This window comes from Micromonas pusilla (assembly GCF_000151265.4).
Source record: "Micromonas pusilla CCMP1545 genomic scaffold MICPUCscaffold_2, whole genome shotgun sequence".
In the NCBI taxonomy this organism is placed as follows: Eukaryota; Viridiplantae; Chlorophyta; class Mamiellophyceae; order Mamiellales; family Mamiellaceae; genus Micromonas; species Micromonas pusilla.
In genome coordinates, this window is record NW_003315883.1 from 1,750,065 (window position 1) to 1,777,582 (window position 27,518).

Here is a 27,518-nt window from a genome sequence, read left to right on the forward strand (position 1 = left end):
GCGGGGGGGGGGGGCGACCCCCTCCCCCCCGCAGCGCACCTAGTGGCCTATATAGTGGGATAGTACACGGGTAGTGTTACCCCCCCCCTGTGACGCCTTCTCGGAAATAGATACTTCCGGAAGTATGATACTTCCGTACCAAGGTACGAAAGTACTTCCGTACTTCCGTACCTACTCAAGTAGTACGAAGATACAACACGTGAATTGCAATCTCAGACAGCGCGAGATGAAGGAACTCATTCTATTCGTTTCCGTGGTGCTGTATCGATTATATAGTAGTCAGGAACGAGAACGACGATTTCTATGAGCAAACAATCTAAAAATGAATCGACCCCATGATGTACTTGAAAGGAGAAAATTGAAAAAAGAAAAATTCGTTGACTCGTGAGTTGCTTTCAAACTTTCAAAGGAGCTGACCCTAGCGCGCGCTTGCGCGCCGCTTTTCGCGCAGTTTGCGGGCCGGGGCAGTCGCGCGAAGAGTAGATCGCATCCTACGCCTCGAGAGCTTTCCATCGATGTGCTTTTTGTGAGTGTTACCCCCGCAAACATGGTCAACGATCATGGATCAGAAATGAGCTTTCGTTTCTGACGTACTCTTTATAGTTTTTAATTGCAGGAGTTCAGATCTCTTCCAGATGTAGAGAAAGGTGTTTTGACACTCCAACTCTTCGTTGTTGTTGCACTCAAACAAGCCTTTTTCTCCACAGTTTTAAGTCAGCTTTTAGACGAGCGCTGCATCGAAACTGTTGAGGTAATTCTCAAGCTTCTCAAGATGGAAATTCCCTACCTTCGAAGGTACTTTCGGAAATTCCCTATATATTCTACCTTCGAAGGTACAGTACTGAAAGTACTTTCGTACTTTATTTATTATTTCGTATGATACGAATGAAATAAATAAAGTAACAACTTACTTTCGTACTTTCGTACTTTCGAAAGTATGTACTTCCGTATTCTATATCTGCGTGCGTGCATAAATGTATGTATACAGTACGGCATATATTATTAACGTGTACGTATTATCTACAGTTCTACACGTGTAGACTAAAATATCTTCGAAGGTATTATGTGTGCATGGCAAATATTATGGCTACACGTACGTGTACAGCTGTACACGTACTGTACGTGTAGGGCATATTTCTGGAAGTACGGAACGAAGTTTAAGACTCGTAGGGCACACGTACTGTATCTCCTTGCAAAATAAGAATACTCGACACGTGCACAACATTGTAGGGATACCGTATGTAGCTTGAGTAACGTGGTGTACATTATTGTAGTCTCTGTACGTTGTACTTCCAGATTTATCTGGAAAAAAAGTGACTTTTTTCTAGTACAACATGTACATGTACTGTAGCCCTCCATCGTTGTCGTTGTACCTACCTACGGAAGTACCTTAGAAGGTAGCTCCCTACTACCTAGCCCTGCAACGCTGTTCCCCCAGATCGGTCTGTCTCGGTGTTCACGGGCACGGCTGTGCTCTTCTTTGCAGACTTACATACCAACAAATTGGTCAACTTTCCACGTGAACTATGTTGGATTGCAAAGTTTGTCATTCGAACACACGCCTCTGTCTGAATGAATGAGGGGCACCCCCGTATATCGTGTCCGTGCTCGCTTAAGACGGCTGGTGCTAGTTTATCTTCATCGAAGCCTTCTTCCGCTTCACTATTGAACTTGGACTTTCTCTTCGTGTTTTGCTCCCACCACCCATGGCGCGTGCCATCTGCAGTTATTAACGCCGCAAGCCAGCTCTTACGCCGGGCGAGGTCTTTCCATCGCAATCTGTTCTCCATCATTTCTGCCACAAGCCATGCCTTGGTTTCAGCGTCAAAAAACTCGTTCACAACCAAGTCAAATTTTTTTCCCCCGCCTTTGCCATCTGGCCCTTTGATGAAGCGCACCTTTTTCACTGTGACTGGGTCTGCGAAAGGTGAAACTGCACGAAAAAACCCGTTAAATACGCGAGGTGCACCCACGAGGATCATTTGCCCAAGTCTTTCAGGGTAGCTGCGACCGAAAAGTTTCAAGCAAGCAATAGCCATCTTTGGATTCATGTCCGATATTGAGAACTTATGAAAATCCACCACCCATATATACTGATCGTTTGGAAAGGGAGGAAGAATAGGCTCCATAAGCTCAAGAACCTGAATACAGTGCTCAACATTGGACTTGTGACCCTTGTCGCGTGCCATGCCGATGTCGGAATATACCAAAGCGCGGCCTCGCTTGTCCCAGCCAACATGTTGCATATAATGCGAACGAAGATCTTCATTTAAACAGGTTGAACACATTTTCGTCTGGGGCTGGACATCAATGCGCCACTTTAAAGTTTCTTCCAAACGCTTCTTCGCCTTCGAGATGTTTCCCCTGTCCGCGCGAAGGAAACGACGAACGGTGTCGACGGCGAGCGACAGGGAACTTCCCGGAACACGCCAATATTGATCGTACAGAGCAAGGAAAAAATGATTTGACACGATCGGACTCGCGTCCTTATTCAAAGCATATAAACGGCTGCACAGTCGAGGAGGAAAAAAATATTTCTAAGCCCTACTACACCACTCCCTTACGGACGAGTCAATCGCGAGTACGGGGGCTACAGCCGTGGTTAGCGCCAAGACGTCCTCCTCTTTCAAGGTGGACATCGCCCTATCACGAACATCATCAACGTCTACTTTTCTGGGTACGCATTCGCGGCCCAGAGCCGTCATTCCTCCTTAGAATCTTGTATTCAAAACATATCTACTTGTTTCTCTCGCAGCTCGTCCAGTGAAGTTATTTTCGAAGCGGCAGCTTCCGGTTGTGCGGCATAGAAAAACCTTCGCGTAAAAAATGACCGTAACGTACGCTGTAGACGTCGTCGTCATCTTTGACGATAGGCATACAGTACATACAGTACGTAGCTACGTACCTATGATCAGCGCCTCTTCGGCCGTCGGTAGTTGGGAGATGGGGCCCGGGTGCGTATTTAGTCTGAAGAATACGAAAGTTTCCGTACAGGACGACTTCATCACGTCCCGAGGTGCAATAATTTATTTATTACTACTAATAATAATAATTATGATAGATAGATATGCCTATATATATCTTATATATATGTACACCTTCGAAGATAGATATATATCATATCATATGATATCATGATAGATATGCATGATATTTATTTAATATATATAGCCGTCCTTTGTTAGGGCACGGGAGTATTTCGATATGGTCGTTCTCTGGTGGAAAAAATATGACTTTTTGACGGATGCACTGGAACGGTAGCAGCAGCACGGCTTCTTCTGGAGCAATCTGCACACGTTGTAATCCAGCACCCCCTACGCCCCTAGTATCTTCGTTCGTACACGTGTAGTCTATCTACTTCATACTTCTGGTGTACCTTCGTACGTGTACTTCTGCAACTAACGCTGCAGTGTAGAACTATAGTCCGTTAGCTGTGGTCTATTACTTCCGTAAGTCCATGACATACAGTACATGTGAAAAAGTCATATCGTCACAGAAACTTTGGAAACACACGTTTGTACAAAGAAGCACAAACCGTGTCTCTCTGTTGAATGACACCATTAAATTGGCATTTCATGCTTCCGTGTGTGCCAACTGCGTCCTTAATTTTCCCTCGCATGCCATATTTCGTCCACAGCTCAAGAGGTTTAAACCATAGAACATCCTCTGGGTTGAAGAACATTTGGCGCACAACAGCCTTGGACTTGTGTGTCTTGTGCGGCACACCAGTTATAACTATGCGCTTTAGAATCACACGATTCGGGGCAGCCTCACGCACACTTCCAGATAATACCAGCTGTGCAGGCATTCCTGATGCGAAAGACTTCTCACTGAATGCTAAAACTGGAGCTGGTGGATAAACTACTGGTCCAAATACAGAAGCAATAGAAGGACGTCCATGCTGAAGGAACCGCTCGAATTTGTGCTTATCACCAATGCCATCTGATGAGAATATCGGAGAAGCGCGTTCACGGCGGAATCCAATGTGAAACCACAGTGGGGTCTTGCTTCGCAACGGAAAGTCACACGATGGTGTCTTTGTGATACCATAGTGCATCACTGTAAGCTTCGATTCGTGTTGCATAAGAGTGCTGATAACGAAAGGCCCAGCACCGCCACACCAGCCACTCCACGAGGGGCCTACCCCACCACGACCAACGACCCCACTGCAGTTTATCTTCACAGTTTCGGGTGAAGAAACACATGCTTCTTCACCTGCAAGGAGTCCTCGAGCCGCTACTGAAGGTATGCCCCGTATAATCAGTTTCACGAAAGTGCCAATACCGAGCCCACTGCTAGCTTGTGACCTAGCTTCCGTCGAAGCAAGCAGCGTGGCTCTCTTAAAGTTCTTGAAAGTGAAGATTCGCTCGTAGTCTACAGGAAGCTGCTCGTTGGTGTCCCAAAGTGATGACCTGAAAGACTTGAGTCCGCGGTACCGAGCAAAGCGAAGGCGAGCTGGAATGTCTATGGGGGTCTCGATTTCATCGGGAAAGAAATGTTCATCGCTGGCTCCTGCTCTACTCGATTGACGTGTCTTCGAATGCTGAATTGTAACAGCACTCTCACGTGTCTGAAAACTGAGCTGAACTTGGGGTTGAAACTCGTCTGCTGCAACGTGTTGTGAACTGGTGAATTCATCACCGCCAAAGTGTGCAGTCTGTTCTAAAAGAATCGAACGGTCGCGTTCTTCCTCAGATTTGCAAATCATTTTGGACTTGCTCTTCATTTGTCTGCAGTCATGATCTCTACCTTTATCTGAATTGCATGATTCTGATATCATGACATCCCAAGATGCACGTCGCACTTCGCAACTATCCAGATTCTGAGTTGCATTGTTCCCTTGCATCGCATCCAGCTCTTCATCAGAGGGCCAGGTCTGATCGCCACCAAACAAGCCTGGCGTGTTCTCTCTGACGGGAAATTGTTGCTGCTGAAATATCGTTGTCCCCGGTAATCCAAAACCAGTTGTCTTCTTCATTGGATCAAAAATAACGTTTGACCTGTCCCTCCTATTTTCTGTGCACGTGGCTCTTCTTGTAAACTGATTAGAAGCTGAGACAATGCCACCCAACGTGAAATCTCCCACTCCGGGCAAGTGGACTAGTTGATTGCATGACATCGAAGTACCCCGCACATGGCCCTCAGCAGCTATTGTTACTGTCGTCGGATACAAAGAAGCTGATGATTCAAAGCTTTGGGGCTCAGGAATTAGGCTAGCTCTTTCTACTAAAACATAGGCCCTCTGGGCACGCCACCTAGGCTGCACTGGCATTTGCTCAGCTAAATGCCGGATTAATTCAAGCAGCTCGCCATCCAAATCTGCTGGAAATACTCGTAGACGATCGTGAGGTAGTTGGAGGCATTCGCGCACTGCTGTAGCACAGGTGTTTCGGAGACTAGCACGCATTTTGAGTGAACACCTCTCAAGCCCCCGCAGTGCACATAGCACCGGGGGTAGACCAAGTGCTGTAGGTGCTAACATTGCAGATCTGACAGCTTGCGACGCATCCACTTCTACAGCTTTGATTTCTGAATCCGAATACATTTCGCCTTTATAACAAAAGTCAGCAAATTCCTCTGTATTGGCTTTTGGTTGAACTTGAGTTACAACCAGAAGCAGGTCTGCAACTTTCATGATCTCAAGGGCAGCAAGGGGTTGCTCAGGAATCACTATAAGAAGACTCAAGCGATGGGACTGTCGCTTGACATCGAAAGTCACGGGGATATTGGGGCTTGCCAGCATGTCCCTGACCAAAATCGCTGGGTCCAAGACCCCAGCAGCAGTCATGAAAGCCTCAATAAATTCCGACAGGTTAACTCTAGAATTTAGTGCTAAGATAGCTACGACCTTAGGGGCACTGCAGACATTGCGCCTCTCTTCTATGATAACAGCACGTCGGGCGTCGCGTGCTTGTTTTGCGCGGTGGGCACGAACCGCTTTGCGAGCTGCTTCAGTGCCGACCTACGAAAAAAGAAGAGTGCGTCACCGAAAAGTTCTCTTTCACACACACTCAGAAGGTGCTTGTCTCTGAGGTTCTGATATCCATACATGATAAATCCGAAAGAACGTTGCGGCCTGAACGATTGTTGGCGGATGCAATATATTGCGAGGACTTGTTCGCAGGAAGCATGCTAAACGGAGAAACCGAGAAGACTTTTACCTTTTGAGGATTGTGAAGTCCACTTCCTTTCTTACACTTCGAACCTGCAACTTTGTATTTGTTGCGCGTGCTTTTCGTCGCGTAGCGTCCGGACTTGTGACCCTTATTATGCTGTCCGTGAGCTGAGGCCCCGCCCATCGGTGCTAATTACTTCTCGCTGCAAGGAAGAAATGTTTCCGCGAAGACGAGCCACCGAAAGACCGGACAACGTTCCTTCATTCTCTCTTTTATTTTTTGGGCATTTTTTAACGATCAGAGGCCCGCGTACGTGTCGTGTTCAGCGTCACTGCATGTACAGTACGTGTACGTGTACTGTACGTGTACAGATAGAGCACGGAACGAACGAAGTATTCTATTTTCGTATCATACTTACGTACTTCCGTACTATCTTCGTTCTTGACGACATAATAATATGATTTATATATTTATTTACACTATGTTGTTACTACATATATACATACGAAGGTATTATATTATTATTAAACGGAAATAATAGAATATTTCATATAATATGCATAATATGTTTTATTTATGTACACGCACATACGTTTACGAACGAAGTTATCCCATAATAGCTACGAATGAAGGTACCCAAGTAAGGTACAGTATATCCGAAATAGAATATGGGATAGCAATAAGTGCAATAATAAGTTGTTCTACAATATCTTCAAAGAGTCTCTTCGAAGGTACTTCGTACGAAGGTACATAACTACATACATACTGTATATGTACATATCTAATACGGAAGTACCTCCGAAGGTAGATAGACTATCTAGATAGCTAGATAGGGCTAGCTAGGGCTAGTATTACACGTGTAGCTAGTAGTCTAGTGGCAAACACCGCGAAAGGATACAACGTTGTACGGTTAGAACTGTTACAAAGGATATTTATAAAAGGAAGTGTGCGCGTTGTGCTGTAACATCACGCAGAAGCCGTTTTGAGCTCTGTAACTGCACAGCATGTTAGATGACATCACCCGCGAGGTGTGCGGAATGACCGCGTCCTTGTCTGAATCGTATGCGCAAAGCATGGACTGGCGCGATCGCGTCGATTTGTAAAAGAGCAATTTTCTTCGCAACAACAGCCTCGACCCGCGTAGTTCAACTGCCGGCGCAATAGTACTTCCGTACATAGGCTACATACTGTATCCTTTACTTTATTCCTAGGGCCTATGATAACAACAGTGTCCTAACAGTATTCCATGCAGGGCTACACTACAGTAAATATCTAAGTATTCTCTAGCTACGTAGCTAACAACTTATTACACGTGTACCTCCGCGCGCAGATGTGCATCGCGCATATACTTTTGTATGCGTTTTTTATTTATTTTATGAGTACAATGTACAACGTACTTCCGTAGTGTACACGTAGTGTAGCCCTACATTCTTTTGCTGACCTTTTTCGAAATACATATACGTGTACAATAGTATATGTATAGACCGCCTCGTCCTGTCGAGCCTGAAGATCTTTATGCGGTCGACTGCGGAGCCACTGAGCGCCGAGACGTCGCGTGAGGATAAGACTCCTGGGAAGTGTCGAAAGGAGTCGAGAATATCAGAGAGACTCTGAAAGGGTGCTGGGACACTCCAGAGTGCATCAAGAGGTGATGCAGAGGGAGTGCTGGGAGTGTGATGAAGCAAGAGCGTAGAGCGCGTAGTTCCTTGCGATCCCAGCTCACACGGCGGCGTACAGCAGGCGGCGTGAGACAGGAAGGTGCGAAGGAAAACTGTCAAGTGTATAGATAGACTACATACAGTACTACAACTACTGTACAGATAGACTACAACTACAGTAGTACGAAAGTAGTAAGTACTGAAGTATGATATTATCGTACTGTACTTTTATGATAATAATGCTATGGTCAATATCTCTGGCTAGATTACAATACTGTACAACATTATTGTCGAAATACCTAGAAATACATGCTGATAGCAACTCGAAAGCATGAGTTATGACTCGCATATTCATGAAGCTAGAAGCTTTAGCATACAACAAATACTTTTAAAGAAAAATGTCTCATCTCTACGAGTTGAAAACAGCCTCGATGAAGTTAAATCTGTCTCTCTTCAAAAACAAACTACACCAACGTAACACAACTTTGATTTGTGAACTTTTGAGTTTTACGTGCGACGGCCAGACTGTTGCCTAAAATTAAACAGTATGTTAGCTTGTTGCTGTTTGCCTCTGATACGTTATACATGCAGCTAGTGGCATAATATGATCTCCGGGCAGTCTTTTCAGTTACAAGCAACTGATGAGGAAATGTTGACAACTCTGGAGATAGGAACAGCAGAAAAAATAAATAAATGTTCATTGGATACCGATGTCCGGGACTGGGCAAGCAAATCATGATTTGGGTGCATGAAATACACTAGATCACATAATCAAATGAAAAGCTAGAGCACATGTAAGACCCGAATTTGTGAAGAGTTCGAGAAAGTACCGCTGTAAAGGAAGAAAACTGGAAAAACAAAAGGTGTTTGGTTGTGGGAATTCTGACGTAGACGTACCCGTAGAAAGACTGCCGGCGTACAAAGGTCGTGATTCGGCCTGCAAGGCCGTGATCTCCTCAACTCCCTTCTCATCACTACAGATGTTGTCATATTGATGTAAAAGTCGTCGCCATCTTCTGATTTGGCCATCGAAGCTACGCTTGCTGCAGTCTCGGAGGGGATCCGGGGTTCTTGGATGTCGGCGTAAGTTCGTCGACCGGCGTCCTCGCGGCACGAGTTGTACGTATCGCGCATATCCTATCGTATTGTAGCCGAGATCCAGTTGCTTTCGCCGAAGCACTAATCGAGAACGGTCCATCCGCGGATGCGCACTATAAAATGCAGTTGTTTGTAGAAGGTACTTTCGAAAGTACTTTCGTACTTTCGAAAGTACTTTCGTAGCTATTATTGTATGCGGGTGTTCGCGCGTACACTTTTGTACGTTATTTTGTCACGAGTACGTTTTTTGTAGTTTTTTTCGAATTACGTACAGTACAACGTTGTAGCCCTACGTGTAGAGGACTACCTTAAGAATATTTACAGTACATTCTGATCGTGTACAGTACGTAACTACGTACTGTATGTACCTTCGTACAGTACGTGTAGTTGTTTTTGCCTAAGCGAGCAGATTTCTAGGGCTGCACTTCACGGAGACTTGAAATAACACACACACACACACAACGTCAGGTATGGCGCTCGAACACCAGCACGCCGAGTCATAACATTCGTTTAGCTCGTGAACAGAACGACGTGGTCGAAATCCATTGTCGTTGTCAAGCTGTATAAAACAAGCTGGAATAAGCACGCGCCTAGGAGAAAAATTCTTGCACGCCAGAGCGCGCTATGTCCTCGCTGTTGTTCACCAGTTCACGGGTTTTTCTGCTTCCTTTCTTATCCTTAACCGCGCCGATTACTAACCCGGGAGTTGCATGCCCTCGGAAGATCGAGCGCTTTATAGCTCCGTTGAAAGAGCGAATGAAGACGAAAAGCATGTGCAATGTTGATGACAAGTTTGAGTCACGACCACTAGAGTTGCTGAACATTCTACGTTCCAGGTCTAACGTGCCACGCCTTGTTTTGAGCAGTCCACGCTTGAAGTCAGTAGTTGACACAAATCTACGTAACACAGCGAATTCGTTCTTTGCTAGAGAAATACATTCCGTGTCCAATATACATTTACAAATGTGCTCGTTTCGAGGTATGAAGACTAAAATAAAGCCATACTCATCTTGGAAGGCAAGATTCCGCGCTACTGCTACAGGCAAATATGCGCGCAAGCAGAAGGGCAAACGGCACAAAGCTTCTTCGAAAACACTGCGACAGAAGATGCTTTTACGGGCTACAAAACTGGTGCATAATTCTCTGGTGCAGCCAATGAAAAAACTTGGATTTAATCTCCGTTGATGAGTTCAATGTTCGAATAACTGGGTGCCCGGTTCAACCTGCAAACAAGAGGTGTACTGTACAGCGCAACTCTGTGGACCTAAGAGGATTCGATGATCCCCATGAGAAGGATCGTAGCGGAATATAATTTAAGGACGCCTTATCATTTTCCAGTCAATACCTTGAAACATTTGGCTGTGCAAAACTATACTGGGCGCTCTAGTGTTTTCTTTGCTTCTTATAGTTTATCTGTGAGAATATATTGCTTTCAAAAATACATACGAGCAAAACCAAAATAACTCGTAAAAACAGAACTTTTCAAAACACGGCAGTACCTACCAGCACTCTAGCAAAACCTTTGGTGGCATTTGCTAGTGATAGTTTCTCCGCATGTTTTCTTTGTGCGTCGTCAACTTTTATGTGGTACATATGTCTTGCAGGGCAAATTTTCTTCAGAAGTCGTGTGATATCTGCCTTGGTCGTTGGCTTCAGGTGCGAGAGTGTGAAAGCCTGCATTTCGCGCAGTGACGTCGTTGAAGCTGTAGGAAATCGTGATTTGATTTCCGGCATAAACATGTGCCTGTAGTAGTTTTGTGTGAACACCTACGATGAGGAAATGATTTCGTACTACACTCGCTGGTGATTACCTGACCATAAGCTCAATATTCGCAAATGAATCACTTTCCTAACGACCGAAAACGAACGTGAACTTGAAAGTATAGTCAAGGAAAAATATTGAAAATTGAGTATGTGAACCTGCACGATTTCGGTTTCCCTACCAAGAGCTTCAAGTTTCTTGCAGCCCTGCTAGTAGTCGTGTTCAAAGAAATGAATGAAAACCTGAGAAAAATGTACCAAAAAACTCAGCGATTCAAGCATCTTGTCGACGGCACGGTCACAAACTATGTCTCCTGGGAGAAACCCCTCCTGAACCTGTTTTTTTGCGGGATGCAACTGTCAGATATTGAAGACCGAAAAAAAAGGGATACTGCACGCAGCTTAGAAGATCCGAAGATTTACACCGCACCTCAAGTAGCTCTGAGCCAGCCTTTTCGATCGACACTTCCGAAACTGCTTTTCTTCGCCGTGCATGTGCTGAAAGTCTCCCCTTAGCCGTTGTCCTTGAGAGCTATGCGACAAAAACAGTGGGTAGGTCGCTCTACGAGAGGAGGAATCCTAGCCGTACCACTTTCAAAGTTTTGGCGGCAACTACGCGCTGTGAAGAACCTAAAAAATTCTTACACTCCATGCATCTGAAGCCGAAAGTAAGCAGAAAAAATAGGATTGGAATGTACATCATTAAAACAACCTGCAAATGTCTGAACAAAATATATTTGCCTGGAAGCACTCGCAATATTTTTTAAGGCAACTACTTTTCTTGCAGTGACAGCCCTGCAGCGAATCATACACTGTTGACAAATAAAATAATTTGTTTAGATAAAAATACCCTGTTATGTCTGCTTGCACCCTCTCTTCGTTTCTCTAATGGTCCAACCCCAGGAGCGATTTTAGGGCGAAACGCATTAGGATTGCGCTCGAGGGTAGACTCAACAGCTGTACATCGTATCGCAGCACTTGCAAGATTGTTAGAGCAGTTAACGCAGTTACAGCTATCACAATGCAGTCCCGAAGCAAAACATTCACAGTACCTATCGAGACAAATCGTCAGTTTAATTTGTTGTCTCTATGTTCTCACACGCACAATTTTAAGCAGCGGGAGTTGCGGCAGTTACAATACTTTTTCCTTTTTGATGGCATCGGAATTCAATAATTGCTTGCGAAGCGTCTGGCAAGTTGATTCAGCTCCGTGAAACTTGCTCGATTAGAAAGTTGCAGGTAGTTTCGGAGGCTCGTTCGTCTCTGTTTCCAAGTAGGGCTAGGGCCTGTGTACTACCTTCGGTACAACAATGTACTGTACACGTACATACGAAAGTACGAAAGTATCTATGTTTCATACTGTAGAATACTTTCGTAATACGTTAATAAATGTTTTACGTTCGTTACGCTATTTCCATACTGTAGATAGATACGAAGATAATATAAATAGACACAGTAATAAACAACTTACTGTACGTGTACCTTCGAAAAAAAAGGTTAAATAAGGAAAAAAAAGGTTAAATAAATAAGTATTTCAAAGTACTACAAATTTAACTCAAAAATCGACGGTCTTATTTCGCTCGACCCGCAAAAGTCTTCGCCTTCGGCGAGTAAATAAATAAATACTTTCGTACTTTCGAAAAACTAAGTTCTATTCCGGGAGTACTTTCGTACGAAAGTACTTCCGTACAACGGTTACTGTCTAGCTAGACTACCTTCGAAGGTACTTTCGTATTTTCGAAAGTACTTTCGTACAATAGATAGACTACACGAACACTAACTACCAGAGGATACCTTCATACGAAGGTACCTTCGTATAACTTTTATAAATATGTACAACTACAACTACAGTACTTGAAAGTACTTTCGTATCATAACAACTTATCATGCATACAGTATGATAGTAAAAATAAGTAAGAGTACGTGTACGTGTACAGTACACGTCCAACGTTGTAATAAAGTAACTAATACTTCGATAGATTTAGGGATAGATATTTTTTCCAACTATGCTCGATATTCTATCTTGTACGAAAGTACAACTACTTGTGTGACGCTGCATAAAAAGCATTCAGTACGTGTACAGTACTGTACAGCTGTACTGTACACGTACTGCAATCAAAAACGGAGAGATCGAAAACGTGCGACTTTCTTCCGCTCATCGCCCCTAGTATTGAAGTCTGTAGTGTCCAGTTAAACCTCAAGTCAACTACTGGTAAGGCCCTTCAGGCTCTATCCCATTAGTCGACCTGCACAGTCTAGATTTTTTAAAGTTGGCGACGGCATTTCCTCCACACACAACGTTGTGTAGCACTTGAAAGACTGACCGCTCTAATAAACTCGTAAAACTATGACAGGCAGATACTCCTGGTTGGCAACGCTAGATCCTTTGTACAACGTAGGTCATTAACGGCTGATCTCACTGGCTTTGTTGAGGTCGTATCTAACGATTTACCCGTTGAGCCTGTTCACGCCGTTTTCGAAACCGAAGCCTTTCTTCTAGTTGCCAAAACCCTCTTCATTTTGTGGAGGACACGGGCAGCTTATACAAATCAAGAGGCCACAGCAAGTCATATCGTTATTCTGGTTCACGCGGTCTTGGGATACAGTTTTTTTCCAGAAGCTTGTTTTTAGCGAACGCATAATGTGGACCTCATCCGACCAGCTGTCAACCTCAACTACCTTGCATCAAGGCAGAATTTCCCGCCCGCGGAGGCGTCTATCTAAGAGTCATCTCCAGCAGGCACGTGGAGGTGCGCAATTATTCTCTGCATCATCATCTTCAGGGTTCCTAGGTACTATATCTGCCATCTTTCCTATGACGGATGTTATAGCTGGAGCTGCAGCTCGGGCAGCTTCGCAGAGTACCATCCATCCACTGGACACTGTCAAGGTTCGGATGCAAGCTGCGCTGAAAGGCAACGTCCCACAGAAAGCCAACAAGGCCTCTGCACAGGGTACAGCTCTTAGTGGTGGTAAATATGGCATTGGAATCGGTCAAGCGACCTCGACCGCAGTACGTTCTCCTCGATCCATGGCTGTTGCAACTGGAGCTGTAATTGGCAAGTTTGGTTCAGAAATAGGGAGTTTGTACAAAGGTGTGCTTGGTGCAGCTTGTGGTGCTGGAATCGCGATTGGTGCATATTTTGCGTTCTACGGCGCTGCGAAAAAGGTTCTTGAAGCAAACTCGGGCTACTCTGTTTCGACTATTGCTTTCCTAGCAGGTGGGATAGGCGCCCTTGGTTCTTCTATAGTGAAGGTTCCTGCCGCAGTTTGTATCAGGTCTGTACAAGCAAATGTGTATCCGAATGTCATCACTGCGGCCCGTCGAATCACAACAGCAGCAGGTCCTCGTGGACTATTTACTGGATATGTCCCTACACTTCTTGAAGATGTTCCAGACATGGCGGTGAAGTTTGCCGCATATGAAACCATGCGTGCAATGCATCGCCAACTCACTGGAAAAAGTCAAGAAGATTCAGCAGCCGCTGCTGACATTTCTATGGGTTTAATAGCTGGTGCTGTTGCTGCAGGTGCGACCACTCCACTTGATGTCGTGAAGACTCGAATGATGTGCAATGCCTCACAGCGCCCTTCATTCACTGGGGCAATCACTGGAGTCTGGCGAGATTCCCCCCCTGGTTTCAGCCGTGTTCGAACTTTCTTCACAGGCGTCGGCCCTCGCGCTTTCTCAAATGGCATCAACTCTGCCATTTTCTTTTGTTTCTTTGAAATCATGCGATCTTCACTCAAGAAGTGGGAGGAAAAACGAAAAAAATCCTGTCCATTTCGAGCAACAGGAAGCTACGTTACGAAATCACCTTTGAAGGTCCACACTGACAGCAGTTGTAAAGGTGCAGCTTAATAAACAACTGGTGGCGCGGTGAGAATTAGCGTCATTTTTGAGTAAAAATGGCGATTTTACTCGGAAGTACTACAAGCCTTGCCAGCACAGTGCTCCTACTGGCCTTTCTGTTTTTTGAATTTCTTGCTCACTCGGACTTTTAGGGATTATGGCATCCCAATCTACTATATTTGGAACGGTAAAGAGAACAATTGGCTTGTGTTGCACCAATTTATGTGCAGAGTTGTTGGAGATCTTTATTTTTATTTGTATGCATAGTCTCTTCTCAAAACTATTAGCATCAGGTGCACAGGTTGTGCACCTGTTTTCGTATCTGTGTCGATCGAGACAACGATCTCGTCTTTAGCTTTCTTGTTAACAAATTTGAATAACATTAAAAACATGAATGTCTGGCATATTCATCGTTTAAGTAGTCGCCTCTGCTCACGATGAAGAAGACAAAGTTCATGAAACATACTAAAAGTACAACTTCAAACACGCAAAACCCTGACGTCTTTGTCAAATTCTTGATGCCCATGTGTTGCATCCTGCCTCTTTCTTGCAGAGATGTAATGAAGGATCCTGAGTCGAGGACCCGGAGGGATTCTGACCTCCTTGAGTGCACTGTCAGATAAAAGAGTCAGACAGTCATCCATCAACATGCCTTTTCTGAAATTTTTTTCATACTTTTCGAGCCCTAGTGAAGTGAGCATGCAATTCGTATGGTAATAATAAATGTCTTGTGAAGCGTTTGTGCCAGTAAACCACTGACCCGCCTTCATGAAAGCGCCATTAAGCACAGCGAAAAGAACTCCGGTGCGCAGTGCATCTGTGAGATAATCTTGCGGCTTGGTTGACTTCACATGTCCAGGAGCAGACCCTACACCTCCGCCAGATAAATTCGTAGTAAGTGAAAGTGCAGCACCAGCTCCAAGCATCCCGATCATGTTTGTCTGAATGTCATCTACCCCGCGAAACCTTTTTACAGCAAGGGTAAGTCCACCTTGTACTGCCGTGAAAATGGCAAGATTCAAGGCCAGCACCTTGGGAGGGCCTGAGAATGATCCTGTTGCCAATGGGGAAGGTCTATTCGGGATGCTCGCTGCCTGCTTCTCAAGACTCTGATTTACCAAACCGAGGGTGTAACCAAGGACACCACCTGCAGTTTGCATGGAGTCACGAGTCAAGAGTCAAGAGCAGCTTGAAAACTGAAGTCTAGCGATTCAACGATGAAAATAAACGCAGATTCGATTGACACAAGATTTGGAGATTTGTACACAGAACGAACCTTGAAGAGCACTCGACGCGGATGTCACACCAACTTCAATCTGCATGGATTGTTTGAATGCTCAGGTGATATGGAGACGAGGTTGTGAGGGCCGTGACATTGTATGGTCATTTCGAGGTGAGCAATCAGTCCTACCGAAAGCGGCTGCGTTTTCAGCCATTCTTCAAACTGAGCCTTTTTTGTTTCGAAAGCATTGGTCATGGTCTCGATTTCCCCGTGTGTGCAAGAAATACTTCCGTAAACACGAATCTGACGAAACAGTGCCCTACTCCGCTTAGCTCGAACATCAGGGCGAAACGTACACGTAGCCCCTACTCCCAGAAGTACGGAAGTAGTCTACGTGTACAGCAGCTCTTCACGCAGTGTACAGGCACGTACTTAGACTACACGTAAGTGTATTGCGAATATCACACACGTACAGTAAGTGTATTGCGAATATCATACCTTCGTACGTACGACAATGTGTAATAAATACGAAAGTATTTTCTATCATATCTTCGTATGTGTATCTCAGTATGTACGTGTACAGTACGTATGTGTACAGCTGTACACGTCGTAGCAATATTGATATGATACTGTATCATATTTCCTGAATTTATTTCCTGAATTTTATGATATCGAAGTACGTGTACGTGTACGGAAGTACACGTACGGAGTACGGAAGTACGAAAGTACGAAAAGGTAGCTTTGTACTTTCGAAAGTACTTTCGTACTTTCGTACTTTGAGAATAGAATACTTCCGTACCTTGCTTGGTAATACTTTCGTACTTTCGTACTTAAGTACGAAAGTACTTCTGTACTAATAATATGATATCGTATCATACTGTACGGAAGTATTGATATGTACGAAGGTACACTGCATGTAGCATTGTATGTAGATATGTAGTTTTATTGCAATATGTATGCAATATGTAGTTTTATGAGTGTTTTATGTACTTTATCCTGTATCTTTTAATAATCTTTCGAAAGTACAAGTTGTACTTTCGTACTTTCGTACGAAAGTAGTTTTATGTACACGTACGTGTACAACGTTGTACAGTACACGTACTTCGGAAATATTTCTGGAAGTACTTTCGTACGAAATAATTTATTGTACGTGTACACGTGTACGTGTACGAAAGTACAAACGTACCGAAGGTACTTTATTTCGTACCTTCGTACGAAATAAAGTACTGTACCTTCGTACAGTACATCCTTTCGGTACAGATAGAATACGTGTACACGAACACGTACCGTTGTACGTGTACAGCTGTACACGTACATCAATGCTGACGGGTCGGATCGCACTTGAAGAAACGACGGTCGGGCAAGTACGAAGGCCCTCCCTTGAACAGCTGGAAAATATGGCGAGTCACTTGTTCCAAAATTCCGAAGTCTTACATGTGTTGATTTTACCTTGATTATCACGTTCACAGGCTTGCGAGAATTCGTCCTTGTGTTCTGTGAACGTAATTGTCAAACAACTCAGAGAGCTTGAGAACGCGCCTGCCGAGGGGATTAAGGCGCGTTTCTTTTTCGAAGACATGTCGATGTACACAAAACGTGCGTGTGAATGTAGGTTTTCATCAACGAAGATAATATATCGAGCGTCGAGGCTGAGTTAGTCGGACCAGGTTTGTGTGGCTTCCTGGTGTTCTCTTTCTATGTTCTTGAGCGTTCCCTCTCTCAAAATGACCACTCACACCTGGCGTACAGCTGACACCCCTTTCCATGGTGGCGTATTCAAATTAAGACTAATTCTGCCATCAGACTACCCGAGCTCGGCTCCAAAAGGAATGCATAGATTTTCCTAAATGCATTGATGTTTGTTTGTGCGAGTCTTAATTTTATTTAATAGCTGTGCTAATTCTTTTTATTCTTTTTATTTTTCAGGTTTCTTCCTGACAAAGGTCTTCCACCCTAATGTTAAGCAAGAAAGTGGTGAAATATGTGTAAATACGCTGAAAAAAGACTGGCTACCCAGTCATGGTCTTAGACATGTACTGATGGTGATTCGCTGTCTTCTTATTGAACCTTTTCCTGAGTCAGCGCTAAACGAAGAAGCAGCTAAACTAATGCTTGAAGACTATGGTGAGTATTTCAGACGAGCAAAGATGTTCACCGGGGTTCACGCGAAGGATATGAGAATCACGCAAGTAAGTAAGGATGAGTTTGTCTCGAATTCCGTCGCATTTCAGGCTAGTCTCAACTCTACAAAGAATGACAAGAAGTTGGATAAAAAAAAAAGCCTTCGGCGACTGTAATGTTAGGTTTTTGTTCTTCAGATTCACTAGCATTATTAGCTGCGTAGATATCTCAGGACGAGGATGAAGTTCGAAAATGTTCGCGACCTCCCTCGTGTGACTTTCTCACGATGAAGTGTCATCCAATTCATCACCCCAGGAGATATAAGACGCTTTTGTCTTCAGATACTCTTTGGGTTCGCCCTCAATCTTGAGCCCGGCATCGTCGCCGCCTATAATCTCATCAATGATTCCATAGTTTTTTGCTTCAAGTGGTGACATGTATCTATCTCTGTCTGTGTCTTCATCAATCTGCTTCACGTCTTGATCTGTGTGAAACGCCATCAACCGGTTCAAATTTGCTTTGTGGAACATGATTTCCTGAGCCTGAATCTCTATATCAACAGCCTGGCCAGATGCGCCTCCAAGAGGCTGGTGGATCATTATGCGAGCGTTAGGCATCGAAAGTCGTTTTCCACGTGAACCTGCAGTAAGAAGGAAAGCACCCATTGAGGCTGCGAGGCCCATACAAACTGTACTAACATCAGCGCGACACATTTGCATAGCGTCGTATATCCCCATGCCGGCGGTAACAGATCCACCTGGGGAGTTGATGAACAGCTTGATGTCCTGGAGAAAAAAACAAGTAAAGAAGAAATGTGATGTGTCCCAGTGCTAGCGCTATCCCTGGGCTCAGGAAGAACCTCTCCGTGTAGAAGAAATATGAGAGAAAATCGAATAGAGCACATACCTTTTTTGGATCCTGCGCGTCGAGAAGAAGCAGTTGACTTATTACAGCATCCGCGGTGAAGTCATCCACCTGGTTTCCAAGGAAAACGATGCGTTGACGAAGGAGTAGACCAAACGGGTCACCCGCTTCTTGCCGTGGAACCACAAGACCACCAGCACGGACACTGTACGCGGGATGAAGATCGCCACCGGAAATGCCAGCTTCTGGGATAAACGATGAATGTACCTTCCGAAATGAAAATTTGGCCCTTGTCGAGTTTGACGCTAGTTCGGACTTCAGTCGGCTTTGCCTTGTGCCTGCAGGATTCCAACTGAAGGGAACTCTTTGGGATAGTAGTGTCTGCGCCATAAGCAGTCACGGAACGTAAGAAGGGCCGGTGGATGAACGTGATAAAATAAGAATGCGAGAAAGCACACTAGAATTTTAAAGAATTTTAAGTGTGTTACGATGAAGTGCGGAGAACCTCTTACGGGCGATATTGTTGTCCAAGAACAGGTATAATAAAGGCCCTATTAATGATGTACTTTCGTACATTGTACACGTTCGTAGGGCTGGCCGACCGACCGCACCCTGATCGCCTACGCGATCACCAACACCACCTCCCAGTACACGTACTGTACCAGTACAGTACATAAAAAATATTCGTCCTTTCGTACTTTGAAAGTACTTTCGAAAGTATTCTATCTTCGAAGGTACGAAAGTACCTGAAAGTACTTCCGGAAGTATTCTATACCTTCGAAGGTACAGTATGATATGAAGGTAAGGCATACTTCCGGAAGTACTTCCGAAAGTACTTTCGAAAGTACTTCCGGAAGTACTTCCGTACAGGAGGGCTACAACTACATCATAATGTCTATTTAAACAACTTACTTTCGTACATACAACGATACTTGTAGATACTGTAGCCCATAATCGATTTATCATAAACGTTGTACGAAGGTATCCGATAGCTACAGTAACAACTTAGCCCCGCGCCCTCTATCTATGTTATCTGACTAGCTATTTGTACTTTCGAAAGTACGAAAGTACGAAAGTACCTTCGAAGGTACAGTACTTTCAGTACGGAAGTACGTACTCCAGCCAGTAATTATCTATCTATGATACACATTCTATTATCATACGAAGATATTTGTACTGTATTAGATACTTTCGAAAGTACGAAAGTACTTCCGGAAGTACTTTCGTACTAGATAGTATCTACAGTAGGTCTACGACAGTACAGTATCATACTAGTGCTGCGACCTTCTTTGATTGTCATGGCGGAAGTACTTGGCGGGTGTTCGCGCGTACGTGTACGTGTAGTTGTACAGTACACTGTTGTTGTTGTTTTTAGTCGCGAGTACGTTTTTTTTGCTGTTTTTTTCGAGTTTGTGTGGAGGAATAGAATACTACCTTCGAGGGTACCTTTAAGGTCTGATTCGATACAGTAGTACGTATTCTATGTACGTGTACAACTATTTTAAACGTACGTACTACGTAATGTATGATATCATACGGAAGAGTTTATTTATTATGGAAATACTGTAGGGCCTATGATACCTTCGTACAACGTAGATATCTATTTCCGGAAGTACGAAAGTACGTGTAGGGCCCTACTGTACAGTGTGCACGACGTGAAGATGGATAGGCAGCAAAACTCAAGCTAATGGGACCCCCCCTCAAAGACTCGCGTCGGACTTACCGCGTTTAGGATTTTAGTGCTAGAGACCTGCGAATTCGTCGGAAATATGTACTCAGCTTTCCTTTCGCTGAAGGGACCACAATCGCGCTTTCCTAGCAGGCAGATTATGTGTGCGAGCTTTAAGAAAGATTCGGCACGTGCGTACGCGAACGATTCCAGGAAATCTAGCCTTCCAGTTCCTTTGGTTGAGCGAAATATTAAACTTTCCGCAACAATTCTCGAGATCTTAGAGTGGCGTACGTGGGCACGGAACTACGCAAAGACGGCTAGCGCATGCAAACAGTCAAGTTTGATGTTGCCTAGTCTTAGTTGTCTGCTTGTTGAGATAGACTGGATCGTTGCAGACGTGGTAGCAATCCAAGACTGGCCAAAAAAGTTCTTTCATGACATAGCAGCGCGCGACCTTCGTGAAGATTTGCGCAATTCGCGTTTTCATTGTTCCTCTATCGACTATCTGCGCGACAATGCAGTGCCTTTGCGTGAAGGCCTCGACGAACTTCGAGCATTGTGGAACACTCGTCTTCGGTACCGTGTACCCTTGCAGTACCTTACTGCAACATCATATTGGCGTGAACTTGTTCTTGTTGTCACACCGGCAGTTCTCATTCCACGACCTGAGACAGAACTCCTGGTTGACATCATAAAATCTGCGATACATGAAAAACCATCCTTGGTGGAGTCCCCATGGGTTGATTTAGGGACTGGCTCAGGTGCACTTGCTATCAGCATCGCAGCTGAAATTTCGAAGGTAAAACATTCTTTGAACCCAGCCCAGAGCTCTAGAGAAGAGGAGGTCATTGTGCATGCCGTGGAGTTATGTCCCCGCGCTGCAGCAATCGCCCGACATAATGTGAGTCGATATCGAAACATAACTGGAGGAGGGTCTGGTGGAGTTTCTGTTTACGAAGGTTCTTGGTTTAGACCTCTAGAAGTTCGTGGTCTGACAGCAACAGTGGGCTGCGGGACTTTTGCTGGAATCGTGAGCAACCCACCGTACATTCCTTCAAAAGATTTTCTCAGTCTCCAGCCCGAAGTCAGATGCCACGAGCCATGGATAGCCCTCGAAGGCGGGCCTGGACCTGGGTTAGATGCACTTATCTCGGTATGCACCGGAGCAGCAGTGCATCTGCTGGGTGGAGGTTTTCTAGCCCTTGAAACAAATGGTGGTAGACAGGCACACGAAGTAGCAGAACTTTTGGAACATATGAGTCTCCAAGACACGTCTGGATGCGATAAGATGCCTATTTTCGAGAAAGTCAAAGTGCACAGAGATTACAACGGCACCGAAAGATTTGTCTCTGCGTGGAAGATTTTGTAAGTCTACAACTGAGCACATTATTATTCACTTCCCCTTTCAGAAGTCGATACCAGGCTTCACACAGATTTACACGGGGATAGATTATTAAGCAAAAGCTGTTGTGTAATAAAGTATAAAAATGATATTGTCCAACTTCTTTGCCACGAGAGTACCAGTCTGCAGGCAAAGTCCTCTTTTCAAAGAAAGCACCTTAGCTGTACTGTTTGTCCGTTTGCTTGCCAGGGGCAGCAGATGCAAAAGCCTTGACATCACATCTTTCGTCAATCGCAACAAGCGGGTCTATTCTCTTCGTCAAAGATCCGCGAACGATGTGGATCTGCTGTTCAAGTTCGCGTTTTTCGACACGTAGACGACCATTACTGCTTCCCTTCATACGCCTGTCAAAGTGTCGTTGAGCGCGACGCACTCGAACCTCGTCTACTCTTTTCATAGCGCGCAAAGTACTGAGAGTGATACCACGATCATATCTTCCAAGGCGATTTCGCTTTCGCTCGAACTGAAAAACTGAGTCTGTCGACAAGTCTTTGCCGTGCAGGACGCGGAACGCTTTTGTCCACTTGACCTTGCGAGGGTTCCGTTTCAACTTAAAGTTTTTGTGACATTTTGAGCGGCAAAAGCGAAATGTCTTCGAGTCGTTGCGCACGAAACAAATGCCATGGCCCGGGTACACCGTACTCGAGCAAAACCAGCATTTTTCGAGGCGCATGACGCTCCAAACTTCTGGCGGCGCTTCCGAAGACGAGTCTCTAAATTCTGCCCAGTTTTAGTTGGGGTGGGTGCGACCGACCGTTTTTTGATCGAGGGTTTGGAAAAGTTTCTTGACTATCACTCCGCTGCGGGTCGGTAGTTGGGAGAAGAAGGAGGGCCGGCGCGGAAGTGTATAGTATGAAAAGTACGGAAGTTCGTGTACACACGTACACGTACTGGTTTAAAAATGGTTTTCATCGAAGAGTTCATCGTCAGGTCCCGTGGCGCGTTTTTGCATACGAAACTCCAAACGCATTTGATAGGCTGAAATTTTCGTACGTAGGTCCTGGAAAATCCCGAGATGGGAGAAGGTCTTCCAAATAGACTTGACCCATTTGATAGGGCACATGCGCATGAAGGGGAAACTAGATTATTTTGTAGTATGTGATGTGTTCTAAGGCCATTTTGTTACAACGTTAAAGATCGTACGAAAGTACGAAAGTACCTTCGTAAATAACTGGTACGGAAGTACGGAAGTACACGTACGGTCTTCCGTACAGTAGCTTCGTATTCCGTATCAGCATTTCAGTCTGCGAGGTCATTCCGGAGAGATACGGCACGAACGTGAAGGCCGTAGTCGAAGCGCGAAGCGCGGATAAGTTCATTATTCCCAAATTTATTCCACCTTCGAGGGTATCATATTTTATCATTAATAATGCGTGGCACACTTTAAATGACGTCCGTTCTACGCTTTCTGAGGCGAGCTTTACAGAGTCATAATTGTCACCAGCACGCGTCACTTCATGTTCAGCCTGCTAATGTGACTTTCTCTGCTGCCACAGTAGAAGTACTTCCTTACCTCCTTGTCTGCGCAGCGTCACTGCTTGGTCTCTCAGGATGCCTTCCTCGGGGTATTGAAACACCCAAACGAAGAGACGGGCACGACACCGCATGGAATGCCATCGCGTGCTCTCAGCCACGCGCGTCATCGGTAGCTGAAGAGGGGAAACGTGCTTTTTCATTTCTTACTCCCGAATATCGCAGGAACGTCTTCTTCATATACGAGAAGCGTCTTCGTGTCCATAGCCCACCCGAGAAGGTCTTCGATTACTTTTCGTCAGTAAGAAACAATTGCGGTTCGTTTATGACTTCCTTGGACCTCATGCGCGCTGCTGTACCCGTATTTCAGCCGTTGAGCTCGAGTCACGTTAGGAGTGGATTTCTTGGAGGAGAACGGAGAGAAGACGACGACGATAGCGGTGTTCCTTGTTTCGTTCAGGTTTACCCTCAATCCGACTTTTTCAAATTGTTTGACACAGATGGTGACGGTTTGATCTCATTTCCAGAGTATCTCTTTTTCATAACACTGTTATCACTCCCAGAAAGTCATGTCAAAACGGCTTTTCAGCAATTTGACGTGGATGGGAGTGGACACCTTTGTCGCAACGAATTCATTGATATGATGAAAGTGATGAGGCTCTCGACTAGTCGACCAAAGGCAACTGGTTATAGAACCGGCATGAAGGCAACAGATATTCACGACATGAGCGTTGGCTTGTTACAGTATCTTTTCGGTGATCTAGGTAAAGAACACAGGCTCAGCCTTCATCAATTTGAAACATTTCTGCACCAACTTCGATCAGAGATAGATAAACTTGAGTTTACGCACTATGACAACACTAATACTGGATCTATTAGCTTACAAGACTTCGGTTTCAGTGTGGTGGCAGGTGCAGACGTGCTGAAATTACAATACTTTATTGAACGCGCTTCAAAACTCGCTTCAAGGGGCATTTATTCCTTGGATGAGAGAGTAAGCAGAGAACAGTTCTTGGCTTTTTGTCGACTGCTCAAGCACGGAGGCACAAAATTTCAGGAAATGATAAAGGCACACGTTCGCGCTGGGTCACAGCTTGATAAAGTAAATTTTATGAGGTTTGCAAAGGACTGTGGTGAGCATTTAAGTGAAGCACAGATAGACGTAATTTTCTTTATCTTTGACACAGATGGAGATGGACTTCTGAGCCCTGAGGAACTCCTTCACGTGACGTGTAGGTGGGATTGAGAGAATATGCTGAGCTCCATTAAACGATGATCACGATGATTCATCATAAACTCTTTTTGGTTTTAATGTTCAGCACCTTTTGCGTGATAAAAAAAGTCATGTTCTCTACCTTGCGACTACTTACCTGTGCATATTATGGGAAGCTAATATCTTTTCTTTCAACACACACTTTGCCGAGGAAAACGGTGGCCGCTCATCTGAACAGGTCTATTCTCGATTTTGACGACTAGGCACACCGTGTTTCGTTCGCCATCATGAAGGGTTCAATCAGAACAAAAGAAATGTTAGAAAACTATTAAAAAACGCTGCTTTGTTCGATGAACTATTCAATTACTTTGTCGTCGTAAATCCAGTACTTCCATGGGACAAATTTCAACATCAATAAAGATAATCTGAAATACATGTAAACGCTTATATTATTCCCTACTTAGGCAGGTGCCTTCTGCAGAGTAAAGAGGCGAAATTCTCGTGCCTGAACGAAGCAAGTTAACAGGGCTACAGTGCTGTGCTAGAAACATTTCTGGTGTTTTGACTGACTTATCATGAACTGTGAACAATACCAGAGCCAGATCTGGTTCTATCAGATGAAATTCGAAAGTTTCATTGAAAAATGGTTGTGCATCTGACGTGCGACTGTGGCTAGTGGAAACCGAGCTTGTGCATGACTTGAAGTCTTTCACGTTCCCAGCAATAGTAATGCGGACATAAGTTTGAGGAGCACTTGCATGAGTTCTGTGCTCGAGAATTTCCCAGCCACTGCCAGCAATAATTGTAATAGTGAGTACACGGGTAGGCTCTGACGGTGCTGGAACGCTAGGATCAATAAGATATTCTGGCTTGCGAACGAAACCACAACCTCCATTTGCGACAAACTTTCCTCGATTCAACCACATGGCTAGGTCATTTGTCTGAAAGTTTAATGCAACCATCTGAGCCCCCATGGACCATGCTAAAGAGGGATCAAAGTTCTGTGAAGTTACGCGACGCCTATTCGGGTAACATCTTAGAAGGTGTCTCCCGGTAAAGTCAAGCATGGTGGCTTTATCTAACGCCCATTTACGATTATTTAGCGTCAACTCGTCCCATGAACACGAGATCACGCGCTCAATTTCTAAAGCTTCTTTGATTACCTTGATTTTAATATTTTCGATGGATATTAGTGATTTGAACATTTCATTGCATACTTGCTGCTTTACCTTTTCTGATGAAGGTGTTGGTGGCTCATAAGAATTTGTCGACCTCATAAACTTAAAATTAAAATAAGAAAATGCTTCGCAAGGTTCTTCCCGGTTAGTGACATCATCTGAAATTTCAAACCTCGCGATATCCTCAGCATTGTCGACGAAACGCCTGCAAATTGGAATGGGTTGCGTCCTGACAAGGTATGGCGAGCCTGACGCTTCACGAACTTTATCCTCCTGCAGGAGAATTTAAAATTGTTAGAGGCTGCTGCACGGTGGGCTTCGAAAGAAAAAGAAACAATGTCAAAAGGTGTTTTTTAAAGCTGAAGTTAGGTGTTTGGCCTTGAAATTCATGATACTATCAAACGTACCTGCTTAGTCCCGATTTTATCTCGTATCAGTATGCGGCCTTTTAGTTCTGAAGGTGAAGGCCATTGGTTCAAATGTAATGAAAGCGGTATGAACAGCTTGTCTCCGAGCTCCTCAAGCAAAATCTTAGCCAACTCAACTCGTTTTAATTTAGAGCAGTGATTCTCCATTGTAATGATGACTGGATACTCAGAGGTTGTGTGTGCATCCTGCTTTATAGTTTTTAATGCATTGCGAAACGTTATTGATTGCGTTGCGGTGATGCCATGCATGACAACCGGTCCTTCTCTTCCTCCGTCATAGCAATCAAGCTCGATGACACGACAACCATGTAAAAGTGCTCGCTTTATTGCAAAAGTCAAAGACCTTGAAAAAAGCTGATCACCGGATAAATATGTATTGTGAGAACTATTGATGAAGTAATGCGATAATGGTTCATTCATTGAAGACACGTCCACAACGCACTTGCCGATGATTAGGTTGTCACCAGTGAGAACAAAGTCCCTTAGAGCTTCTTCAATGTCATAGGCATCCCTGTTGAATTTTGGAGCTTTTTCCTTTTGTGAATCTCTAAAAAAGTTCTTGAGGGATTCTTTGCTTATGGCCCTTTTCGTCTCATCAAAAAATCCACTGAACACAATCGCGGCAACATCGCATTCGGGACTAAAAGCCTGAGGAAGTCGGCCACTGCAACTTAAGCCCTGAACATAAAAATAAAGTTTTAGAAAACTTGGCCGATTTCTACAGGATCCACCGAAGGAAAATGACGACTCCCCCATTCACTAAAGAATATCGAATTTACCTTGAGCTCGAGAATACGATCCAAACGTAAATTTAAACTATCAGAACGACCCCGTGAGGAAAAACAAACACCCATCTTTTAAATGAAAACACAGGAAACGTGCTGAAGTTTTTTTTTGTATGTATGCGTATTTCGTCTAAATTTCGTACTTTTGGCATGGGAAATTTAATTAGCGGAGCGTGACCTTAACAAAGACCGAATCGCGAATTTGCTATGCGCAACGGACATACTGTAGTGTGTCATTGACGTACGGGTTTATGCTTTTACGAGTCTTTTATGTGTACAGTGTACACTATTACCATCAGGTAAAAGTTTTACACGTGTACGTGTACGTGTACAGGTAGCATTCTCAGGTACGAAAGTACGAAAGTACCTTCGTAGCTACGAAGGTACCTTCGTACTTTCGTACTACATTTGATCGTCTATTACTATGGAAGTACGAAAGTACTTCCGTATGTACCTTCGAACTACCTTCGTATGTATCATAGCTAGCTTGCTAGCAGAGCTAGTTTATTCAATACGAAAGTACGAAAGTACTTTCGTACGAAGGTACAAAGTACAAGATAAATATTACTTTCGTACTTTCGAAAGTACCTTATACCTTGAAGGTAGAATATTCATAATGTATGTAACAACTTGTTAGTTTATTCATAAGTTGATTAGCTATCATACCTTGATTT

The 27,518-nt window shown here is 44.3% G+C and overlaps 15 protein-coding genes across 17 annotated transcripts; 5 read left to right on the top strand and 10 right to left on the bottom strand.

Annotated features, from left to right (window-relative positions):
• Window positions 1-1,041: 1,041 nt before the first annotated feature.
• Window positions 1,042-1,846, bottom strand: MICPUCDRAFT_55657 (uncharacterized protein; the record flags this gene model as incomplete). The annotated part of the gene is made up of 1 exon (XM_003056487.1): window positions 1,042-1,846. The coding sequence occupies exon 1, from the start codon at window positions 1,357-1,359 to the stop codon at window positions 1,042-1,044; it is 318 nt and encodes a 105-aa protein (XP_003056533.1). The 5' UTR covers window positions 1,360-1,846.
• A 40-nt stretch (window positions 1,847-1,886) lies between these two features.
• On the bottom strand, window positions 1,887-2,393 carry MICPUCDRAFT_6742 (uncharacterized protein; the record flags this gene model as incomplete). The annotated part of the gene is made up of 1 exon (XM_003056488.1): window positions 1,887-2,393. A coding segment is annotated over one exon (507 nt), but the record flags the coding sequence as incomplete, so codon positions are not given.
• Window positions 2,394-3,490: 1,097 nt separating this feature from the next.
• MICPUCDRAFT_13817 (uncharacterized protein) lies at window positions 3,491-4,708 on the bottom strand (the record flags this gene model as incomplete). Its single annotated transcript, XM_003056489.1, has 2 exons — window positions 3,491-4,140; window positions 4,216-4,708. 2 exons carry the CDS (start codon window positions 4,706-4,708, stop codon window positions 3,491-3,493), a joined length of 1,143 nt encoding a protein of 380 aa, XP_003056535.1.
• Window positions 4,709-7,982: 3,274 nt separating this feature from the next.
• MICPUCDRAFT_55661 (uncharacterized protein) lies at window positions 7,983-8,978 on the bottom strand. Of its 2 annotated transcripts, none has more exons than XM_003056490.1 (2): window positions 8,672-8,978; window positions 7,983-8,435 (listed from the first exon to the last, which is right to left on the bottom strand). In XM_003056490.1, exons 1-2 carry the CDS (start codon window positions 8,970-8,972, stop codon window positions 8,239-8,241), a joined length of 498 nt encoding a protein of 165 aa, XP_003056536.1. In that variant the 5' UTR covers window positions 8,973-8,978; the 3' UTR covers window positions 7,983-8,238. The 2 variants fall into 2 exon arrangements, with proteins under 2 accessions (XP_003056536.1, XP_003056537.1); XM_003056491.1 differs by having other exon boundaries at window positions 8,142-8,557.
• A 331-nt stretch (window positions 8,979-9,309) lies between these two features.
• On the top strand, window positions 9,310-10,582 carry MICPUCDRAFT_55662 (uncharacterized protein). Its single transcript, XM_003056096.1, has one exon. The coding sequence runs from the start codon at window positions 9,497-9,499 to the stop codon at window positions 10,055-10,057; it is 561 nt and encodes a 186-aa protein (XP_003056142.1). The 5' UTR covers window positions 9,310-9,496; the 3' UTR covers window positions 10,058-10,582.
• Window positions 9,531-10,582, bottom strand: MICPUCDRAFT_55663 (uncharacterized protein). The gene is made up of 2 exons (XM_003056492.1): window positions 10,376-10,582; window positions 9,531-10,285 (listed from the first exon to the last, which is right to left on the bottom strand). The coding sequence occupies exons 1-2, from the start codon at window positions 10,550-10,552 to the stop codon at window positions 10,256-10,258; spliced, it is 207 nt and encodes a 68-aa protein (XP_003056538.1). The 5' UTR covers window positions 10,553-10,582; the 3' UTR covers window positions 9,531-10,255.
• Window positions 10,583-10,663: 81 nt separating this feature from the next.
• Window positions 10,664-11,887, bottom strand: MICPUCDRAFT_55664 (tso1-like transcription factor; the record flags this gene model as incomplete). Its single annotated transcript, XM_003056493.1, has 7 exons — window positions 11,739-11,887; window positions 11,484-11,685; window positions 11,346-11,428; window positions 11,223-11,289; window positions 11,064-11,165; window positions 10,892-10,969; window positions 10,664-10,843 (listed from the first exon to the last, which is right to left on the bottom strand). The coding sequence occupies exons 1-7, from the start codon at window positions 11,792-11,794 to the stop codon at window positions 10,664-10,666; spliced, it is 768 nt and encodes a 255-aa protein (XP_003056539.1). The 5' UTR covers window positions 11,795-11,887.
• A 900-nt stretch (window positions 11,888-12,787) lies between these two features.
• SAMT1 (mitochondrial carrier family) lies at window positions 12,788-14,948 on the top strand. The gene has a single exon (XM_003056097.1). It carries the CDS (start codon window positions 13,275-13,277, stop codon window positions 14,493-14,495), a length of 1,221 nt encoding a protein of 406 aa, XP_003056143.1. The 5' UTR covers window positions 12,788-13,274; the 3' UTR covers window positions 14,496-14,948.
• On the bottom strand, window positions 14,841-15,994 carry TIM17 (the record flags this gene model as incomplete). Of its 2 annotated transcripts, XM_003056495.1 has the most annotated exons (4): window positions 14,966-15,098; window positions 15,162-15,633; window positions 15,763-15,802; window positions 15,898-15,963. In XM_003056495.1, the coding sequence occupies 4 exons, from the start codon at window positions 15,961-15,963 to the stop codon at window positions 14,966-14,968; spliced, it is 711 nt and encodes a 236-aa protein (XP_003056541.1). The 2 variants fall into 2 exon arrangements, with proteins under 2 accessions (XP_003056540.1, XP_003056541.1); XM_003056494.1 differs by having other exon boundaries at window positions 14,841-15,633; window positions 15,898-15,994.
• Window positions 15,995-17,068: 1,074 nt separating this feature from the next.
• On the top strand, window positions 17,069-18,082 carry MICPUCDRAFT_70237 (ubiquitin carrier protein). Its single transcript, XM_003056098.1, has 5 exons — window positions 17,069-17,108; window positions 17,178-17,264; window positions 17,321-17,375; window positions 17,458-17,535; window positions 17,635-18,082. The coding sequence occupies exons 1-5, from the start codon at window positions 17,106-17,108 to the stop codon at window positions 18,003-18,005; spliced, it is 594 nt and encodes a 197-aa protein (XP_003056144.1). The 5' UTR covers window positions 17,069-17,105; the 3' UTR covers window positions 18,006-18,082.
• MICPUCDRAFT_55668 (endopeptidase clp chloroplast precursor) lies at window positions 17,901-19,193 on the bottom strand. The gene is made up of 2 exons (XM_003056496.1): window positions 18,736-19,193; window positions 17,901-18,614 (listed from the first exon to the last, which is right to left on the bottom strand). Exons 1-2 carry the CDS (start codon window positions 19,081-19,083, stop codon window positions 18,111-18,113), a joined length of 852 nt encoding a protein of 283 aa, XP_003056542.1. The 5' UTR covers window positions 19,084-19,193; the 3' UTR covers window positions 17,901-18,110.
• A 1,201-nt stretch (window positions 19,194-20,394) lies between these two features.
• Window positions 20,395-21,864, top strand: MICPUCDRAFT_49478 (uncharacterized protein). Its single transcript, XM_003056099.1, has one exon. It carries the CDS (start codon window positions 20,463-20,465, stop codon window positions 21,732-21,734), a length of 1,272 nt encoding a protein of 423 aa, XP_003056145.1. The 5' UTR covers window positions 20,395-20,462; the 3' UTR covers window positions 21,735-21,864.
• Window positions 21,865-21,924: 60 nt separating this feature from the next.
• MICPUCDRAFT_13718 (uncharacterized protein) lies at window positions 21,925-22,440 on the bottom strand (the record flags this gene model as incomplete). Its single annotated transcript, XM_003056497.1, has 1 exon — window positions 21,925-22,440. The coding sequence occupies one exon, from the start codon at window positions 22,438-22,440 to the stop codon at window positions 21,925-21,927; it is 516 nt and encodes a 171-aa protein (XP_003056543.1).
• Window positions 22,441-23,034: 594 nt separating this feature from the next.
• Window positions 23,035-25,360, top strand: MICPUCDRAFT_55671 (uncharacterized protein). Its single transcript, XM_003056100.1, has one exon. The coding sequence runs from the start codon at window positions 23,155-23,157 to the stop codon at window positions 24,484-24,486; it is 1,332 nt and encodes a 443-aa protein (XP_003056146.1). The 5' UTR covers window positions 23,035-23,154; the 3' UTR covers window positions 24,487-25,360.
• MICPUCDRAFT_55672 (phospholipase) lies at window positions 24,551-26,815 on the bottom strand (the record flags this gene model as incomplete). The annotated part of the gene is made up of 2 exons (XM_003056498.1): window positions 24,551-25,894; window positions 26,035-26,815. 2 exons carry the CDS (start codon window positions 26,813-26,815, stop codon window positions 24,903-24,905), a joined length of 1,773 nt encoding a protein of 590 aa, XP_003056544.1. The 3' UTR covers window positions 24,551-24,902.
• Window positions 26,816-27,518: the final 703 nt, after the last annotated feature.

Bases quoted from the DNA above. Each gene is read 5' to 3' on its own strand.
- MICPUCDRAFT_70237 (XM_003056098.1), top strand. The intron at 17,376-17,457 runs GTTTGTGTGGCT...CCTGGCGTACAG, and splicing joins GGCTGAGTTAGTCGGACCAG to CTGACACCCCTTTCCATGGT. The intron at 17,536-17,634 runs GAATGCATAGAT...TTTATTTTTCAG, and splicing joins CCCGAGCTCGGCTCCAAAAG to GTTTCTTCCTGACAAAGGTC.
- MICPUCDRAFT_49478 (XM_003056099.1), top strand. From the start codon at position 20,463: ATGTACTCAGCTTTCCTTTCGCTGAAGGGACCACAATCGCGCTTTCCT.
- SAMT1 (XM_003056097.1), top strand. From the start codon at position 13,275: ATGTGGACCTCATCCGACCAGCTGTCAACCTCAACTACCTTGCATCAA.
- MICPUCDRAFT_55668 (XM_003056496.1), bottom strand. From the start codon at position 19,083: ATGGCGCAGACACTACTATCCCAAAGAGTTCCCTTCAGTTGGAATCCT. The intron at 18,615-18,735 runs GTATGTGCTCTA...TTTTTTCTCCAG, and splicing joins ACGCGCAGGATCCAAAAAAG to GACATCAAGCTGTTCATCAA.
- MICPUCDRAFT_55661 (XM_003056490.1), bottom strand. From the start codon at position 8,972: ATGGACCGTTCTCGATTAGTGCTTCGGCGAAAGCAACTGGATCTCGGC. The intron at 8,436-8,671 runs GTACGTCTACGT...TCCTATCTCCAG, and splicing joins CGCCGGCAGTCTTTCTACGG to AGTTGTCAACATTTCCTCAT.
- MICPUCDRAFT_55671 (XM_003056100.1), top strand. From the start codon at position 23,155: ATGACGTCCGTTCTACGCTTTCTGAGGCGAGCTTTACAGAGTCATAAT.
- MICPUCDRAFT_55662 (XM_003056096.1), top strand. From the start codon at position 9,497: ATGTCCTCGCTGTTGTTCACCAGTTCACGGGTTTTTCTGCTTCCTTTC.
- MICPUCDRAFT_55663 (XM_003056492.1), bottom strand. From the start codon at position 10,552: ATGCAGGCTTTCACACTCTCGCACCTGAAGCCAACGACCAAGGCAGAT. The intron at 10,286-10,375 runs GTAGGTACTGCC...ATATTCTCACAG, and splicing joins AAGGTTTTGCTAGAGTGCTG to ATAAACTATAAGAAGCAAAG.